The 19,395-nt window shown below is 35.3% G+C and overlaps 3 protein-coding genes across 5 annotated transcripts; 2 read left to right on the top strand and 1 right to left on the bottom strand.

The window, feature by feature from the left end:
- The first annotated feature begins 5,771 nt into the window (after positions 1–5,771).
- LOC104808848 (zinc finger CCCH domain-containing protein 18) lies at positions 5,772–9,170 on the top strand. 3 transcript variants are annotated; one of them, XM_010534675.1, is made up of 7 exons: positions 5,772–6,132; positions 6,515–7,419; positions 7,516–7,683; positions 7,767–8,023; positions 8,121–8,246; positions 8,318–8,432; positions 8,690–9,170. In XM_010534675.1, the coding sequence occupies exons 2-7, from the start codon at positions 6,536–6,538 to the stop codon at positions 8,757–8,759; spliced, it is 1,620 nt and encodes a 539-aa protein (XP_010532977.1). In that variant the 5' UTR covers positions 5,772–6,132; positions 6,515–6,535; the 3' UTR covers positions 8,760–9,170. The 3 variants fall into 3 exon arrangements, with proteins under 3 accessions (XP_010532977.1, XP_019057538.1, XP_019057537.1); XM_019201993.1 differs by lacking the exon at positions 5,772–6,132 and having other exon boundaries at positions 6,536–7,419; positions 8,330–8,432; XM_019201992.1 differs by lacking the exon at positions 5,772–6,132 and having other exon boundaries at positions 6,536–7,419; positions 8,321–8,432.
- A 2,656-nt stretch (positions 9,171–11,826) lies between these two features.
- LOC104808847 (alpha-1,6-mannosyl-glycoprotein 2-beta-N-acetylglucosaminyltransferase) lies at positions 11,827–14,063 on the top strand. The gene is made up of 2 exons (XM_010534674.2): positions 11,827–12,005; positions 12,117–14,063. The coding sequence occupies exon 2, from the start codon at positions 12,364–12,366 to the stop codon at positions 13,687–13,689; it is 1,326 nt and encodes a 441-aa protein (XP_010532976.1). The 5' UTR covers positions 11,827–12,005; positions 12,117–12,363; the 3' UTR covers positions 13,690–14,063.
- A 1,638-nt stretch (positions 14,064–15,701) lies between these two features.
- LOC104808846 (transcription initiation factor IIE subunit alpha-like) lies at positions 15,702–16,541 on the bottom strand. Its single transcript, XM_010534673.1, has one exon. The coding sequence runs from the start codon at positions 16,501–16,503 to the stop codon at positions 15,898–15,900; it is 606 nt and encodes a 201-aa protein (XP_010532975.1). The 5' UTR covers positions 16,504–16,541; the 3' UTR covers positions 15,702–15,897.
- Positions 16,542–19,395: the final 2,854 nt, after the last annotated feature.

Here is a 19,395-nt window from a genome sequence, read left to right as displayed (position 1 = left end):
ATTGATTTTAAACTTACATTATCGAATTTAGAAGAATCTGTATCAATGGATTTTGAGCTTACATTGTTGAATTTGGGAGATACCCAAATACTTCTAAAAAGAACGAAATTTGTATATAAAGGTGGAGAATCCGTTGAATTTGGGAGAGGCTTGACAGAGGGTACAGAAGAAGATATTGAAAAAAGCTGAATTTTTAGGGATTGTGTTGTGTTGACCAATTTTTATTTGTGGGAATTGGGTATTTTGATATTAAATGATTTAATATAATTATCCTACGTGGCAATGATTTGGATCTGATTTTTTACATGTAGGATTAATTTTTGTTATCCAGGATATTCATTTGCCAATGTGGTAATTTTTTTTACGAGGGGGTTAATTTGGCCACAAATTAAAAAGTACAGGAATATTTTGGACAAAATGTAATTGTATAGGTTTTTTAAGAACCAAAAATAAGTACAGGGTTTAAATTGTGACAAAATAAAAGTACAGGTTTTTTTTGGCCATTTAACAAATATATTCTCCCCAATAAATTTATATATTCAAAATAAATCAATCAAAATGATTTCGATATTATATAAATCTAAAATAATTTTACATTATACATGTATTAGAATTACCATAAATATAAATTATATATTTAAAATAAAGTCAACACAAAATTTGGGATTACAAAAAAAAAAAATATGTGCATTCAATCTAAAACTAAACGCTCTTCTTATGTATAAAATTTCTATTCCCAAATCTTTTGTTATTACAGAATAATATTATATAATGTTAAGAGATTATTATTGGTAATTGCAATTACTTAATGGTATGGATTTTTTCTACTAAATATGTTATCCATTAATTAACATAGAATTATCATTACTATATTTTTTTATTTTTTTATTGACAACAAATTGTCTTAACAATGTACAATTATAAATCGATATCTGTAAATTTTACACGTTCAAACTAATTTTTTTTCGTCTCTAAATCAACATATTAAATATTAAATGTAAAGAATTGGCCTCAAATGTTATTATATTTCTAAGATACGATTCGAAGCTCGATCTATAGTTAGATATCAATTTTAGCACGAGACTCGAAGCCTAGTCTAGTTTGGCCTAAAAAATAGCAAATTTTGAACCTAGATATTTAGGTTCGAAAATTTTCGGACTAGGCTCATACCGTACTTTGAACCGGCTCGAAAGTCCGATTTTTGTTAAAGCAAATAAATTTTAAATATTAAATTTAGACTCAAGCGAAATCTGTATGGTCAGACTTCGGTTTTAGTTATTTAGACTCGAAAAAATCAGATCGTTCCGAGGTCGAGTTCGAAACCGTTGGGTCGGGTTGGATCGGATCGGTCCCGCACCGGACCTGAAGATTTCGGGCTCGGACTCAGATTCGGCCGACCCGTATAATTTTCTTTATAAATGTATTTTTTTTCTTTTTTATTAAGATTTATATATATATCAGACTTTTGGTTCAGCCAGAATAAAATTTAGGCTCGAACCCTGCTATTTTTCGGGTTGGGGTGGGTCGTACTTCGAACCTCATATCTAAAGTGACATCCTACTTGTAGTTAAGGAACAAATACGGTGTATTACTAGTTAGGTTCATTTGCATGTTTTTTTTTTATTTATATATGAATTCACAATTAACCAAAAAAAAAAAGTCAAAACCACTAAAAGTCCACTAATCTAAGAAGTAATCTTTCTGTTACTATTCCAACTAATGACGCCTTAAGATGTTGACATGTTAGGGCATCTGTTTGATTATTGAAGCCTTAAAGGAAGAAGAAGAAGAAAGCGCCATTATTTATTTCAGAGAGAGAGAGAGAGAGAGATTCACACCAAGCTTTGAAACAATATTCATCTGGTTTTCCAATTTTCAGGTAATTAGATTTCCAGTAAATTTTGTTTTTTTCTTTCCTTCTGATAATCGTATCTGTTATGTGCTTACGCTTGTACATTGATTACTGCAGTTTTCTTCTGAATCAGAACTACAGTCATTATGTGTAAAAACCTATCATAGACCATCACTAGGGTTTCTTCTGAATCAGAACTACGATTTCTTTGCAATCTATAGAAAGAAAGCCAGAACTGATCTTCAACTATTACAGTGATCTGTTTCACAACGAAATCTGTATGTCCAGATCTGTTTTTGCCTCCGAAATCCATAAAGTTGGAGTCTTTTTCTTGTCTGTGTATACGAGTTCATATACATATATATATATATATAGTATATATACACACGCATACATGAATATATGTGCAAGTATATATATATGAATGAATCTCATACCTATGCACACATATGATTTTCTGAAGGAGATCGATGGACATATCAGAGCGAACACGAGCTGTGTACGACAGGATCCAGGAGTTTGAACCAGAGCATGTCTCCATAATCATGGGTTACTTGTTGCTTAAGGAACACGTCAACCAGGAAATGACCCGTCTCGCTTCCTGTCCCGACACCATGCTGCGTTCCTTGATCAACAAGGCAAAATCAGAATTAGGGTTGATCAGGAACCCTATCCTCCAGTTTCCACCGCCCTCTTGATCATCTTCTTTTAATTTATTTTTGGAAGATAATAGCCTTAAAAAATCACAAACTTTCAAAAAAAATTACGTATAAAATCATGAATTTTATAACTTCTATATAAAATCACGAACTTTATAAATTTTGCTATATTCCCACATATTTATTAACTTTACGAATTTTTTTAATTTCTATGTAAAATCATGAGTTTTGTGGGAATATAGTAAGATTAATAAAGTTCATAATTTTATGTAAAGAGTTATAATAAAGTTCATGATTTTATATGAATCTTTTTTGAAAATTCGTGATTTTTTAGACTATTTTTTTCCCATTCGTTTTACCTTGAAAACGGATTGTTTTGGTTGTCTTTAAACTCAAAGTTGCACTGATTTGCTGTCTTGACCACGTTATTTGGTATGATTAGTGACTGATTAATTAGTTTTAATGATTGTATATGGTCTTGAGGTTCGGGTTATAATAATCATATTGGATCCATATAGTTAAAACACCAATCAACAAAGTTTTAAAAACAAATTGATCGCGTAGAAATTGGTTACGGCCTAATTCAAATTAAATACTCAAATTTATGTAATCATAACAAAATAAATAGAAAAAAACATGCAATCAAAGAGGAAAAGGAACATTTTTTTTTTTTTTTGTAAAAACTCCCTCATAATTCTTGATTTCTATTTAAGCTATATGGGCTACAAATATTATTGTCGATTTCATTTGTCTCCACATCCTAACGAATTAAATATCTTCAAATTCAGCTATTTAATTAATCACATATATATATATTCAACTAAAAAAAAATGTTATCAATAAGAAATTAATTGAATTCAGTTATTATAATTATTAAACTATAACTCTCAAATCGTTTCCCCTTAGTCCCATATAGATCCAATTATATATATATATATGTGACTCTTAAAAAGCCTGGGGAAGTGCACGAAGACTAGTCATTAACGTATTTAATTACTATTAATTATGCATTAAGCCAACTCCAAACTAATATATTAAATATCGTTTAACGTGCTCACAAGTCACCACGTTTAGTGCGTGACTTGCTAATGTGTAATGACTACCACTATTGTCTTGTATTATCCAAATATATATATATATATATATATAAGATTTTGATATTTTAAATAATTTAGACCCCATATAAAACATAGTATATACTAGAATATGTTTTATATTCATTAATGTTTATAAAATTATTATTATCATTTGAGTTAGTATAAATATTTTTATTCATATTTATCAATAAATATTTAATAGATATATTTTTCGCATGATTTGATTCAATTGATAATTAACAAATGTTACTGATAGTGTATAAACTCACAATTTTTTTAAAAGATATATTTTCACATTACCAACTCTTTTATCCTTCGAAACAATTACATTGAATTTTCTTGATATTGATAAAATATTACTATGTTTTTTCAAAAGATAATTTTTGATGATTTAAATTTTGATTAAATATAAAATCATTTAAAATAGGTATAATTTCAATATATAAATTTAAGGACGAAAATAATTCATAGAGAAAATATAACATTTTTTTTTTCAAGTTACAAATCTCAATCCACTCTATATATTAGGTGTATGACTTAATGTGGAAGACATTGCATGACCACATTTCCTTTGAGTTGACCACGCATTATAATCAATTTTTCATATATATATATATATATATATATATATGTATATGATATATATATGTTTTCTATACATCCAAGTCAAATACGCATATGATACATTTGTATATATCCAACAATTTATGCATTCATTTTCTAATTTAATATGATTTTACAGCCGTATTAGGAACCATAGATTAGCTGTTGTCTTTTTTTATAAAAAAACTCGAGTACGTTGGATCGCTAAGAGCCAAAGTTATATTATTTATTGATAATTAAGCTTGTATAAGTTAGATCATATGATTAATAAAGCACGTACAGTCCACAAATCTATTGAAAATGTTGCACTAAATAAAAATTGTATATAGTGCATAATTAAATTGCATACAAATCAAAATCGAGTATAATATTTTAGATATATTGCATCCAAACGTATCTCCTTATTATAATCTATAATTTTATCGCACATTTGATCTAATTATATCTTCCATATACTATTTACATGAGCCATTATATAGACTGTTCTACTTGGTCCGACCGTGAAAATAAATACATAAATTTCATAAAATCTATAAAAAAAAAACAGAGATTAAATAACAGAAATAAAATGTATTTACGGAGATGGAAATATTTTTCGCTAATTAAGCAGATTACATCATTGACCACAACATGGCACAACAACAGTGTCCCGTACGGACGGATAAACCGTAACGTCTCCTGATTTACCTCTGATTTTTTCCTATTCTCTCGTCTGGAAAAAAAAAAAGTTCCACGTAATTTCCTAATTATAGGAAAAAAAAAATCGAATCTGTTGGAATTTTTTTTTTAATTTTCATTTTTGTTAGAAAAAACAGATTTCGTTAAATCTTGAATTAGATCTGTTCGTACGCACGAGTCATTCACGGTAACCGGTGGAATCGGTCATCGGTAAATTACTTCTATTAAAAAATACTCTTTTATTTGGTTAAAAATAAAATATTTTACCTTTTCTTAAAACTTGATACCGAACGTGAATTGCCACGTAGGACATCCGACCAGATGTAGTGGGCCCTACATTTTCTTAACCGGATATGACACTAGCGGTGGTAGTTGTCTGCATTATCCGCATCTAGATATCCTAGTAAACGCCACGTGGTATTCTCTCGAATCGTTGGATTGAGCAGACAAATCTCCACCGTCCGCTAATCAAGAGATTAACAAAAGTCAAACCATAAAAAGTCTACTAATCTCGCGGTTACGAATTACGATAGTCTAAAGCCTGTACACGTCAGATCTCCCGCATGAGGGCATTTATGTAATTCTACACGGCCGAATCGGCTAATTTTTTTTTTGTTGCCCCTTAATTAAAACCGAGACCCCGCAAATTTCTGTAACGACGAAGAACAAGCTGTAAAACGAAGGACAAAAAATAAATAAAAAAAAAGAGGGGAAAAGGAAGAAACTTTATATAAAAATAGTTGAATAAATAATAAATTAATATCAGGGTTTTTGTCAAATAATTATTTTACTTAATTTTTATTTGCGATGCGTGTGGGGGTGTGTGTGTGTATATATATACACATGTGTGCATAGATAGATGCACATATTGGTGTATGAGGCCAAAGTGAAGTGAACAGAAGACGGCCATTAAAGCTAAATCCGTTCTGTCACAGAGCTTTTGGCCTTTTTTAAGAATGTTTGTTGTGTTCTGTTCTTTCTTGTCCTGAAATGGGGTTTTCAGAACAGTAACGAAGAATATCATCGTCATCAGCAACAACAATAACGAAATCTTCAGGAGATAAGACCTGTCTGTGTTTTCATGGAAGAGATACAGGGAGAGAGAGATATGTATATATATCTATACACGAAGAAAAAGAAGAAATTCAACGGCCATGGAAGAATTTCTGGGCTTTGATCGGTTCATGTGATTGTTTCTGTTTCTTCCTTCAATTTTCAGATACACTTTTTTTCTTAATTACAGGTAAATTTCCCGAGACTTTTCACTTCCTTTTTTTTTGTTCTTAAACTTCGATTCATCGTTAGTTTGTGTAAAGATCTGATTTTTTTTTTGGATGAGAAACTGATCCTAGAGGTTTCAGATTCAGACACGGAAATAGAGTTCTCGTGAATCTTCAAACATGGCGATTGTTTTCTGGGTTTAATCTGTTTCTATCGAGATCTGTTTGTCGAGATCTGTTTTCACCCTTCAGAGCCATCAAGTCGGAGTCTTTAATCTTCGTTTTGACTTCACTGCAAAATCTCTGTATAGACGCATATACATACATGTGCATGTCTGCATATAGAGTTTATAATGGAAATTTGGATCTGTGTGAAAATGAATTATCTTTTTTTTTTTCCTGCAGGAGCTTTTAAGAAGTAGATTAATGGATTATTCAGAGTCAACAAAGGTTGTGTTCAACAGAATCCAGCAGCTCGAACCCGAGCACGTGGCCAAGATCATCGGCTACCTGTTGCTTCAGGAACACGGCGAGAGGCAGATGATCCGTCTCGCCTTCTGCCCGGACAGCACGATCCATTCCTTGATCGAAACGGCCAAATCCGAACTGGGTTTGGTCAGGAAACCCTTGTTCATGAGCCACGTCCCTTCCGACCACATCCCTATCCACCACCAGTTCGCGTCCTTCACCGGCTCGTCCACTCCGGCCGTCTCGGTTTCTCCTCCGTTGTCGATCAGAAACGTGTTCTGGGAGAATCACCAGAAGGTGAGCGAGATAGATTTGGTCCAGAACGGCGTCCAGTTCTTGAATCTTGATGATTCTGCGAACAATCACTCGGTGAGCAGCCCGAATTTCTCGGGCAGCTTCTTCTCTCAGGACCAGGCTCTGCCCGGGAGGACGAGCAGGCGGTCCCCAAGCTTGCCCGAGTTTCCTGTCAAGGTGTGCCATTACTACAACAAAGGGTTCTGCAAACACGGAACGAACTGCAGGTACTTCCACGGACAGATCATGCCTGAGAGAGAGAGTTTCTCTCAGATGTTCAGCATGAACAGCTGCCTAAACGACGACGAACAGCACATTTTCTCCCCCGGATCGCTGGAAAAGCTCGAGGGCGAGATCATCGAGCTGCTGAAATCGAGGAGGGGGTCTCCCATTTCCATTGCTTCGTTGCCAATGATGTACTACGAGAAATTCGGTAAGACCCTTCAAGCCGAAGGGTATCTTACCGAGAGCCAAAGGCACGGGAAGGCCGGTTATAGCCTCACCAAGCTTCTCGCCCGGCTGAAGAACAACATCCGGGTCATCGACAGGTTAACAAAAACAAAACAATCTCTGAACATTTGCACTAATTCATCATCTAGCTGTCTGAAACAACCGGCTAATCCACTTTCCGACACTGCCTGCAGGCCACACGGGCAGCATTCGGTGATTCTGGCAGAAGATGTTCCAAAGTTTCTGGATTATTCGGGAGAGAGGAACGAACATGGCGGCATTGTAGCTGGTTCACGACAGATTTACCTCACTTTCCCTGCAGAGAGCACTTTCACCGAGCAAGATGTTTCCAACTACTTCTGGTAAATCTGAGAATTACCCGCCAGAGTTCTTCATTACCCGTTTTTCTCGAACTTAATCTGTGTAATATTTTCTTCCTGAGCAGCAAATTCGGGCCGGTCCAAGACGTGAGGATCCCTTGCCAGCAGAAGAGGATGTTCGGGTTCGTCACTTTCGTTTACGCAGAGACGGTAAAACATATCCTCGCCAAAGGAAACCCTCATTTCATCTGCGGGGCTCGGGTCCTCGTCAAGCCTTACCGGGAAAAATCTCGATCCGTCGACAGGAAATACATCGACAAGATGTTTCACGGTATGCACTACGGTTCTCAGTTCATAGACAGAGACACAGAGATGAACTCGCGTAAGAACAAAACCCATCTCAAGATTTTACAGAGTATACATACTTTCTCGTGGAGTTGTACGTATCGATTGATTCGTTTGATTTTTTCCTTGTCCAGTGCCACCGAGGGCGATCGAGAGCTCGAGATTACTGAGGAGGCAGTTTCTTGCGGAACAAGAAAACTCGATTTCGAAATCTCTTCCTCGGAACTGCTCTTATCTCAGAAACTCCTCACATGTCGACGGTAATACCCTAATTCTCCTCCCCATCTTATTTCATCTCCTTAAACGTTGTCTATCGACTGTTTTTTCATAGCAGCAAATGCAGAACAAGCGGAACGGTTCGGTTACCTCCTGGACGTTTTGAACTCTGACTCCATGACCGAAGACAAGGTCATGAACATAAGTACTAACTACAAAGACACTGATAGGTACGTGTATGTAATTCATGTAAGAAAGAAGTTTCGAGCCTTTTTTAGTTCAGGCCATTAACTTGCACCACAAGAAAAGAGTTTTTGAGTTCAAGGTAATAACTTGCAACACAAGAAAGAGTTGAGTCCAAGGCGATAACTTGCAACACAAGAAAGAGTCTTTTGTGACCCTTTTTTCTTACTTGCATGCATTGTGAGTGTTATTTGGAACAGTTTTCTGATTGTTTTCTTCAATATGCTTTGCGGTGATCTTGCAGCCAAGGCCTGAATCTTCCGGAAAGCCCGTTTTCGTCCCTTTCGGGGACGGAGATTTCGACGGTTACATAGACAAATACTAATCAGACAGAGAAAGAAGAAGATCAAAGAAGACGATAGGAGCATAAAGGTTAGAGAGAGATCAAAACTGAATCCCAAAAAGTTCTAATCTATTGTCCGTTCTGAAAAGATTTGTGTTTTTTCTAGTTCTTGTTTCGGTTTCTTTGAATCGATCTTAGTGTTTGATCGATTGCTTGGAGACCACGGTAGGGTTCTTTAGCAATAACACCACAGCGAATGAGAGACACAGCAAAGGAGAGAGAGAGAGAGAGAGAGAGAGAGAGAGAGAGAGAGAGAGAGAGAGGGGATGTAATGCTTTAGCTTCCATTTTTTGGGGGGAGCATGCAAAAAACAAAAGTACAGGGGTTGATATAAATAAGTTACAAGTTTCTGAGGATTTTATATTGGTATTATATATTTTTATTTTTATTTCATCTTATTATTTGCAAGGTTGGAGAGAGAGAGAAAAAATAAAAGTAAAAAACAGAAGCAACATAAAACAAAAAGGAGAAAATGTGGGGTGATTTGTGTATATTTTAGGAATAATATGTTTATGAAATTAAATTTGTTTTTTTTACAAAGGTTTATATTCCCATTTTCTTGAAACTTATATATTATATAAAATTCCTCCTACCAAAGGCAAACGTTCAATTTTTTATTTATTTTATTTTTGTCTTTTGCAATGCCACCAGTCAAGCATTATATAGAAGAACAAATAAAATGCGGTTATATAATTTACATAGAATATTTTTATATAACAATTTATTTTAATTAGTGATTGATTTTAATGAATTTTCACACCGGATGAATTTTTTTTTTCAATATTTTACGGTGGAATGTTAAAATAAATAGACACCACAAAAAGCTAGCAAAAAAAAAAAAAAATCAAAATGGGACTTGATATTATTTGAGTGAACCATATTTCATTTCATCAAATGTGTTTTGTAGTCAAAGCCACCTAAGAACATGCGCACAACTTGAAATGTTGAACATTGATTCCTCTTTTTTAAAAATCAAACTGAAATAGCATTATAAAAAATAAAAAATTCTGTAATTTTAATTAAAACATGCACACCTCACTCCAAGATTAATTCAACCAAGAGTTGTTGAGAAATATTAAATTGACGGAAAATGAACTCTTAATTTACTTATGATCTTCAATTATATAATAAAATAATAACCATATATATATATATATATTAGAAGATAAATTCAATCTTGATCGGAATAATATATAATTATATTTTTAATCGAATTCGTGATAAAATAAAACTTTAAAGATCGAATCCAAGCCCAAAGTAAAATAATAAATAAATAAAAACCCAACACAATTCTTTAAAAAGATAATCTTTTTATCAATAAAAATCGAATTAAATCGAATCGAATCAAATTTTATATAAAAACCGAAAGGAAAATTTTTTTCAAAACAAAAGATACGAATATAAATATATATATATATGCATACACACAATTTCCTTAAACATATATAATCTTGAAACTTCCCTTGTTTGGATACTTATAAATCCCAATTCCAAAGTTAAAAAGAGCCGTTTTACATTGATGAACTCTTACTGGTGTTCTTACCAATCTCTCCTGTATGCCTCAAATCCGAATCTTTGTCTCTCTCTCTTCCTTTCTTGCAGGAACAAAGATCAAATCTGTTACTGCTCTTGCACTTGTTTCTGGATCCTTGAAGAACAGGATTCCAGACAAAAACGCAATCAAATTAAAGGTCCAACCGCATAATTTGCTAAAAAGGTCCAATCTTTGGAAAGAAAAAAAACAGTCGGTCTCTTTTCAGTTGTAGTTCGGTTCCCGTTCTCAAATTCTACGCGATAGTCGTGCGTGACTGTATGTATGTAAGGCCATGAATCCTATCCGCGACGGGTTTTTTTCTCGTTCAATGCTTCGACTTCTCTTGGCATGATGATGATACATAGTTTGTGATGTTTGATTTGGTTATGAATGAGAAACTAATTAACCAGTTCCTCCTGAACAAAATGTGCATTAACTCGTTTATGTCGGGTTTGAGGGCCATAACATTACATAACCGATCGAGATCCTCTAAGAGCGGATTTCGATCTGTTTTGAGAAAGGGTGAGACAAAGAAACAGCGAAAAACCGGAAACTGCTGAGGAACAGAAGGAAACCTCGTCTGCTTTCTTGTCTGTTTTTCTTGTCAATGGATTCTCTTTGATTCAGTGGACTGGGACTTTGACCCAACCATTGACAAAGGCAGCAGCTAATATGACGAAAGGGGTCGACATACCGAAGATGATGATGTAAGGGAGAGGCGTCTTCATCGGATTCTCGCCTTCTCTTTCTCCGGCCGTTTGCACAAACCCGTTTGTACCCTCTTCATCATGAACAATATGCAGACTGTGTAATAATTGAATCAAAATATAACAGAGATACATTTCTAAATACAAAATAAAATTCTTATTAATTATATATATTTTAAAAAATGCTACTTGAGATATTATCAAAATATGGTCTTGATGTTCTAGTTATTACATGATTAATTGAAACATAATCTAAGACAAAACATGATTTGTGATTTATAAAGAAAACATAATAGTTGTAAAAGTTTATTCCATACTTATGAAAAACGGATTAAAAAAAATTCACATAAGCCTCTCTTATTTTTAAATTTTGATCTTACCATATCCGTATCACTAATTCATTCCCACAAATGAGAGATTGTTGCAAGTAATTAATTATTTCTAATTAGATAGTAATTAATTATACTTTGTTGAACTCTTTGTATTTGCTTTTAGTTATGCAATTTATTATAACCTTTTTTTTCATATTAAAGTTTGTTGAAATTCACTTTTCATAATGGAGGTTTCTCTCCCAACTCACCAAAAGTTCCACACTTTGATTGAAAACGAAGTAATATTTGATTTGATCACGTGCTGCCGTGTTATATGCTTAGTTGATTAGCAGAAAATTAATAAAAAAAATTATAATTACATATTTCAAATTAATGACTCAAAAGTGGGATGGCAAATTTGGTAAATTAGAGTAACATTAAGTGTAAAAGTGCAACGACGGTTTTCTCTGTTTAGATTCCTTCAAAGTTCTCTCCTTTCAAGAACTCCCCCTGATTCACGTTTCCGTGAGACTTTTGTATGAAGAATAGTCCACTGTCATTAAATTTCTTCCACTCTATGTCATTGATCTGCGTAAATCTCGATTTTTTCGGAGTACCCTTCTCGTGATTCCTTCTGGGCAGCTGCTCTTTCTTCTTCAAATCTGGTTAGATCTTGTAAATTTCGCGTTCGTTGATTCATCCCAAGTCAAAGCTCGACTCGGTAATGGCGTTTCTCTGATATTTCCTCAATTTTGTTGTTTGGGTTTCTATTGCAGGCTTTGCGGCAGCTGAGAAGCTCGTGTTCCGTTCATGGGTCCCTACTATTTCTGGATTTGAAGATTGAAAGGATGCCCCTTTTGCTGTGGTTTAGGGTTTCCGATTGCTCGTTCTTTTCCCTCGTGGAAGCGTAGAGTTGGGTTTCTGCTACATTGCTCTTGACATTTCGAAGTAGTTCAGATCGGGCTGTTCTTGTCTGAATTCGAAAATTTGGTCGATGCTTCTGGTTTGGTAGTAGTTGCTCCAATGGCTAATCCTTGGAAGAGACAGAGACTTAGAGACTCGGCTTTTCGCCGTTTAGTTCTCTTCGTTGGAATGACTCTTTCAGTAGTTCTGTTTTTGGTGTCTATGACCAGAACAAGTTCGAACAGGAAGTTGTCTGATCTGTATGTAGATAATAATTTGGACCAAGATTTGGAATCTAAGCTGAACACTTCATTGCTAACAATAGCTAGAGGCAACGAAATGTCGGTAAGGTTGCACAGAAGAAACCACTTGCCGCCGAGAAATCTGGATTTGTATCCTCGTTTGGCAAAGGATCATATAGTTGTTGTCTTGTATGTTCACAATCGGGCACAATATCTCAAAGTGGTTGTGGAAAGCTTGTCCAAGGTAAAAGGAATAGACGAAACACTGTTGATTGTTAGCCATGACGGTTACTTTGAGGAGATGAACAAGATCGTCGAAAGCATCAAGTTTTGTCAGGTGAAACAGATATTCTCCCCCTACTCTCCTCACATATTTCACGGTAGTTTTCCCGGGGTATCTCCGAACGATTGTAAGGGCAAAGATGACGCGGAAAGGAAGCATTGCGAAGGGAATCCCGATCAGTACGGCAACCACCGGTCCCCGAGGATTGTGTCCTTGAAGCATCACTGGTGGTGGATGATGAACACGGTTTGGGATGGATTGGAAGAGACAAAAGGTCATGAGGGTCACATCCTTTTCATCGAGGAGGATCATTTTCTTTTCCCTAACGCTTATCGCAATATACAGATTCTTTCCAAACTGAAGCCGGAGAAATGCCCTGACTGCTATGCTGCTAATCTAGCACCATCTGATGTGACCTCAAGAGGAGAAGGCTATGCCAGTTTTGTCGCCGAGAGAATGGGAAATATCGGTTATGCTTTCAACCGAACCGTGTGGAGAAGCATACATAAGAAGGCCAAAGAGTTCTGTTTCTTCGATGATTACAACTGGGATATAACCATGTGGGCAACTGTCTTTCCATCGTTCGGTTCTCCTGTTTACACCTTACGAGGGCCTCGGACTAGCGCTGTCCACTTCGGGAAATGTGGCTTGCATCAAGGTAAAGGAGACAAAGGTGCTTGTATCGATAACGGGTCGGTAAATATTGGTGTTGAGGAAACAGATAAAGCTGTCAATATCAAAGAGGAATGGGGAGTTCGGGTATTCAAGCATCAACCCGGATATAAAGCTGGGTTCAAGGGTTGGGGAGGGTGGGGCGACAGGAGGGACCGCCAATTATGTTTGGCTTTTGCCACGATGCTACATTCCGGAAACACTGCCCCTATCCCTTCAAGAGTTGGGAGTTCCCGGAATTTTCGTTGATGCCGATATATTCAACGAGGCATGTCTTATGTATTCTCACGGGACGGGAATTATTGAAATCCGTAAAGGGATAGGTAGGCTATGTTAGAAATTTTTTGTCATGTGTGCCCTACTGTATACTCTGATATGTATGCTTCACAAGCCTTGCTCTCATGAGGTTTGCCTTCCAATCTGACATTTGCAAGAAGACATTAAAATTCCTGTATTTTTGCTCTGATTTCTTGAATTTGTTTTCTATGGCGAGTTTATGGCCATATATGTCTCTGTCACAATTCTGTAATGCTGGTATTAGATCATACATGTCAATTGCCTGGTTATCTCTGGTTTATCCTTTTTCTTTGGTTCCATTCAATATGGTATCAAAGATTAGATCTTCTGTTGCGCCCGCTCTCTTTTCCAGATTTCCGGTTTCGGTTCTTCGATTTCTTCTCGTTTCTGATTGATTTCGGTTTCGTTTCAAGTCCGTTTTGCTCTGTTCGCAGCCTCGAGCCTCGGTGTTCTTGCTGTCGTACTAATCATCGTATCTCGAGTCTCTGTATTACAGGGATTTGCTGAGGTTGATTGTTACATGGTGCTAGGTTTCTGTTCTTGCATCTTTCCACTTACGTGCAGGTGCAGATTCAAGAAATCGAATCTTGAGGGGCCCGTTCAAGAAACCGAACATAAACCCTCTCAGGTATGATCCCATTTGCCATTATTATCCCTGGCAATGCCATGAACGTTTTTCCTCTATCACATTCTCTATCTGTCTCTGTTCTTGCTCAGTGCTCTCGTTTTCCGGCTTTTGCAGGTCTCGTTCTCGGGATTGCACAAAGCTTTTCATATGTTGTATCGCAGAATATACTCGGTACGGATCGTTGGATTCGAGCATTCTGTTTGGTTTTCATAATATTTAAGCCTTTCTGTAGTAGGATGCTGATTTATTACAAGTAGTACTTATCAGCCTCTTGAAACTATTGCCGTGGGTGATAGATAACTAACCATTGGCTTCAATCGACATCCAGGCTATAACTAAACGGCACGCAGTTCAGCTTTCTGGACATGGAACAGCAGGGTGTCTCTCTCTGTCACCCGGCACACTGTTCCGATCTGTGCGGTTTAAACGGCAAGACGTCCTTTCAGTCTCGGACTCGAGAATCTCCGCGTCAGTTGCCAGAGCAAAACAAGAAGATGACAACAGACACTCTGAATTAAAAAAAAATCTTTACTCGAGAAAATTCAGAACAGAAACCTGGATGAAAACAAGAACCCTAACGAGAACATGAATTCGAGGCTCGTTTGGGTTCTTGGTCGATGAAAAAGCCGAAAGCTTTCGGTCTGTCTATCTCTGGGTTTCTGATTTTGCAAATCCTTGTTTTGAGATCCATTGAAAGTATGTTTATATATCGGAGATAACCCGTCGTTGTTCACAAAACACTCGGACCCGAACCTGCGGTCTAGATTCTTCGTCTCGGCGCATCGGTCTCCGGTTTCGTTTTTTAGCGAATACCCATGTACGAAATACCCGCGGAACCGGGTATCCGGAAATCCGCAAATTTCAAGTACGCGTGCCGAGCCTTAGCCATGAATACTACGACAAAGGTTCAGCAAGGGAACGATGCCTTGTTGTACACGGAAGCCATGGATGGAAGATAGAGATCAGAATCTTTGATCAAATCCATGATTATTTTTTTTTTTTTGCTGTAACATCAAAAAAAGGTTGTTTCTTTGTCATGTTCGTGGAAAATACTCGGAACCCTTCAAACAAGTTCATGTCTTTTTTTTTTTGGGGTCCTCACAATGACTTGAGGGTCATGATTTTATGAGTCAATGTGACAAAAATCCAAACTTGTTTTAAAGGGCATTGACCAAAGATTCGTAAAGACTAAAAACCCATCCAATGAAAATCTAAATTTTGATTCGAAACCCTAATCGTCGAATTCTGAGATTTCAACACTAACATCATGTGATTAACCTTAATCTCAAGAATTAAACCTTAGCATTTTGAATTGTTGAACTATAAAAGATAAAAATGGAGGAAATTTTCCATTGTAAAAAAGACAAGTTAGATAGAGTTATCTCAAAGATATGAGCTACAATGTCTGAGATATGAACCGTTAATTACTGCAGTTCGAATCTTCACACAACGCAAAAAATGGAGGAAAATAGAAAGGACCATGCATGCATGGCGAAGCCATACGCCAAAAAAGGAAAGAGTGTTGCAGAATTCTAAAGCGTAATCAGTTTCCGGGAATCGAATCTCATCTCCGCCTTCATCTTCCTTATGAAATCCTCGCATTTCTTGTTCAGTTCTTCTGAACTTAGACAATCATCATCATCATGATCATCACCATCATCACCGCCACCAGCATCATCCACTCGGACGATAGCAAGATCCAATGCTTCGCCTTCACCGTCTTGCACAAGCGATGAATCTTCTTCTTCTTCTTCTTCTTCTTCTTCTTCTTCTTCTTCTTCTTCTTCTTCTTCTTCTTCTTCTTCTTCTGCTGCTGCTGCTGCTGTTGCTGCTACTGCCGCTGCAATACTCTTCACTTTGACCAGTTGTTCGTTTCTTTTGTTATGATTGATGGATTTTTCCTCGAAAAGGGTACCTGGATTCCCCAAAGAATCCTTAAAAACAAAGCCTATGATGCCATTAAACAGCAAGAACACGTACTTCTTGTCCATGAAGCTAAGGTTCCTATACAGATTCTGCTGAAAAACAGAGATCAAGAGAGAGCATGACACGACGAAAGAGATCATCGACGCCATGGCCATGACTTTCTCAGCCATTCGGATCCTCTTTCTCTCTTTCTCTTGCCTCTTAACCTCCATTTTTTTTTTTTTGCTGTAAAATGATGAGCAGAATCTGGAAAAAGGGATGGAGAGTTTGCATTAGCAACGCTTTGGAAGACCCGGTATATATAAGGATGGGTTTTGGTCGATTTTACCGTTCTGCCCTTTTTATACGCTCTCTACTTGTTGAATGGATCAAACAAAAAAAAAACCGAACGAATTGAAAAATAAAAACTTTTGGATATTGGATTATCTACGTAATTTTATCCAATTTTTAAAATGTTTTAAACGGATTAATACCACGCGGCTTAGCCTTTAATTAGCAATAATACCCTTGAAATATATTAAAAACAATTAGCCAATGAAATATTAAGGAGACCTACTATTTTGTATTGTAGAGCTATTTAATGGAATCTAACATCAATACATGTTATATTGAGGAATTCAAACTCATTTAATCATGGGCTTACCAAAAAATCCACCTTTTATTTAAGTTAAAATCGAAATTCTAACGAATCAAATAATCATGATTTTATATATTTTAAACCTTTTTTAATTACGGTTTGTTTTTCTAAAATATTACTAGTTTTTCTAAGCTTTATTTCTTTTGTCGGGTTCGATTTATTCATTACAAAATTTCTATATGATCAATTGGGCGGTAATATAAAATTTAGGACATGACACATTCTATTTATTTTTGGGTATTATTCACTAATATATACTATATAGTCGGATCAAATTAACTTTTTTAGAGTTATTATCTGTAGAGGGATATATTTGTATTTTCACAAATTGTAATCAGGGTTTAGAATTTGTATAAATACCTCACTAATGTAAATAAGAATCCAAAACCTTATATTATCCACTTACTACTAGTAATTTGTAGGTTATTTTCCTTGATGTTTTTTTTTTTTTTATAAGTACCTATTTATGTGGATATGATATACTCGAAATTATATGTATTTGGGAAAAGATAATATTGTGATTGAAATTAAATATTAAAAAAAATTCTATGGTATCTGGATTGTCTGAAAGAGTACATGTACGTAAACGTCTTTTTCTATTGTAATCAAGTTGGTCTCTCACCCCTCAGCTTCATCTCAATTTCGTGACTATTTCGTTGAAATGTCGACGCTGATTCATGTAAAAGAAGAAAAAAAAAAAAGACTTGGAATTAATTATTTTTAGGGTCAATAGATATTGTCTTATTTGCTCTATAAATATTCATATATATTATTACATATCATAACAAAAAAAAAAGGAAAGAAAAAAAAAACATTCTTGTGGCAATTACCTGATAATAGCGTCATGCGTATTTTTATTTATTTATTTGAATGCAACAATTATACTTACTTAATTTTTATATCAGTTTTTAAAACTTTTGATTTTCATTTAAAAAAAATATCAATTTCTCTATATTTTGTGTAATTCAAATCTAATAAATTGTTTATAATCTAATTTTATTTTTAGATCATTTTTGTGTAAAATACAACTATTATCAGTCATTTAAATTTTATTCAACTTCATTTTACGAACCAAAAAATCTCTTCCTGTCCTGTTTCCTTTGTTTCTTAAGCTCTTCTTAGCTCAGTGTGTTGTTAACATTAAGAGAGAGGATTTTTGGGTTTTTTTTGGGTGTGTTCTTCTGGGTTTGGGAAGATGAGGGCGGTGCATTTTAGCACGGGGAGGTTAGCGACAGGGTTTTTATTGTGGTTTTGGCTTTGTGGGCTGATTTCGGTATCCTGCGCCGCGAGGTTTAGCGATTCAAGGCAGAAGTTTGAGGTGCAGAAGCACTTGATCAGGTTGAACAAACCAGCTGCTAAGATCATTCAGGTTCAGAATCTCTCCTCTCTTTGTAATTTAAGGATTTTTTTAGCCGAGTTCAGGGTTTTTTTGTGTGTGTCTTTTTCTCTCTCTCTCTTTTCAAATTTGTTTGTTTGACGGGGAAATGAAGGAAAATCTGGAAAAAATCCTAGTCTGATTATTCCTCCTTTGTCTACTGCTACACGATGATTTTTTTTTTTTGGTAAAAGGTATATATTCGATCCGATTTCCTTACATCTTCGTGTTCTTTCCCAAAAAATCTCTTCTTTTGCACAGTTAATATTATTACTCAGAAAGCATCGTTATATATATATATATATTATATATATATATATATATATATATATATTATATAATGTTAATAGGTACTGTACATATTATTATAGCCTATATATATATATTATGCAGTATGCATTATATTGTATATTTTCAGTCTAATAGAGACGCTGATGTGCTTGCCATTACGCAGACTTGATGAAACCATAGTCGCATACCGTCAACAAAAACTAAGTGCAATCCATTAATTGGCTCAAGTTACATTGTACCGACATGTTTTATTGTGATGCAAGACAGTAATAGTAGAAAAAAACCGAAGTAAACCAAATTTGAGCCATAATCAAACCAAATTTGTTTTATAAATTTAATTAGTTCGATTTTATTTTGGTGTAACTGCTCTCTACATCCGAAAAAAAAAAGAAAAATATCCGTGTAATGTCCCGAGACCGTTATTGAATGTTGAAACTGCCTCAGCGATCAACACGAGACTTTTTAACGTACTTTGTCCTCATACATACGTATAGCGAAAAATATTTTTTATGAAGTCACTCATCGTAAATACTAATACAAAGCCATCGTCACGCTTAATTTTAGAGTTTTTTCATTATGGTCAGCCGAAAAAGTAGATGCATCTTGTTGGTACGACTAGTTCAATTAATTCTTTTAAGTTGTCATTGATTGCGTAGTTCCATACCTAGACAGTCTTCGCATCTTTATCATTCCGGTGTGTTCGATTCATTTATGTATCCCTCTTTGTCTAGTGGTCTCCGGAGAATCGTTTTTTATCCGTGCCACTTGAACCGGCGATCACTCTCCACCCTCGTGATAGCC

This window comes from Tarenaya hassleriana, unplaced genomic scaffold, assembly GCF_000463585.1.
Source record: "Tarenaya hassleriana unplaced genomic scaffold, ASM46358v1 Cleome15, whole genome shotgun sequence".
NCBI classification, from domain to species: domain Eukaryota; kingdom Viridiplantae; phylum Streptophyta; class Magnoliopsida; order Brassicales; family Cleomaceae; genus Tarenaya; species Tarenaya hassleriana.
The sequence above is the reverse complement of the archived record's forward strand: the minus strand, read 5'-3'. Positions and strand labels throughout refer to the sequence as shown.

Excerpts from the sequence above, each read along its gene's own strand:
- LOC104808848 (XM_010534675.1), top strand. The coding sequence starts at position 6,536 with ATGGATTATTCAGAGTCAACAAAGGTTGTGTTCAACAGAATCCAGCAG. Across the intron at positions 8,247-8,317 it reads AAACTCCTCACATGTCGACG|CAGCAAATGCAGAACAAGCG; the intron begins GTAATACCCTAA and ends GTTTTTTCATAG. Across the intron at positions 8,433-8,689 it reads AACTACAAAGACACTGATAG|CCAAGGCCTGAATCTTCCGG; the intron begins GTACGTGTATGT and ends GTGATCTTGCAG.
- LOC104808847 (XM_010534674.2), top strand. The coding sequence starts at position 12,364 with ATGGCTAATCCTTGGAAGAGACAGAGACTTAGAGACTCGGCTTTTCGC.
- LOC104808846 (XM_010534673.1), bottom strand. The coding sequence starts at position 16,503 with ATGGAGGTTAAGAGGCAAGAGAAAGAGAGAAAGAGGATCCGAATGGCT.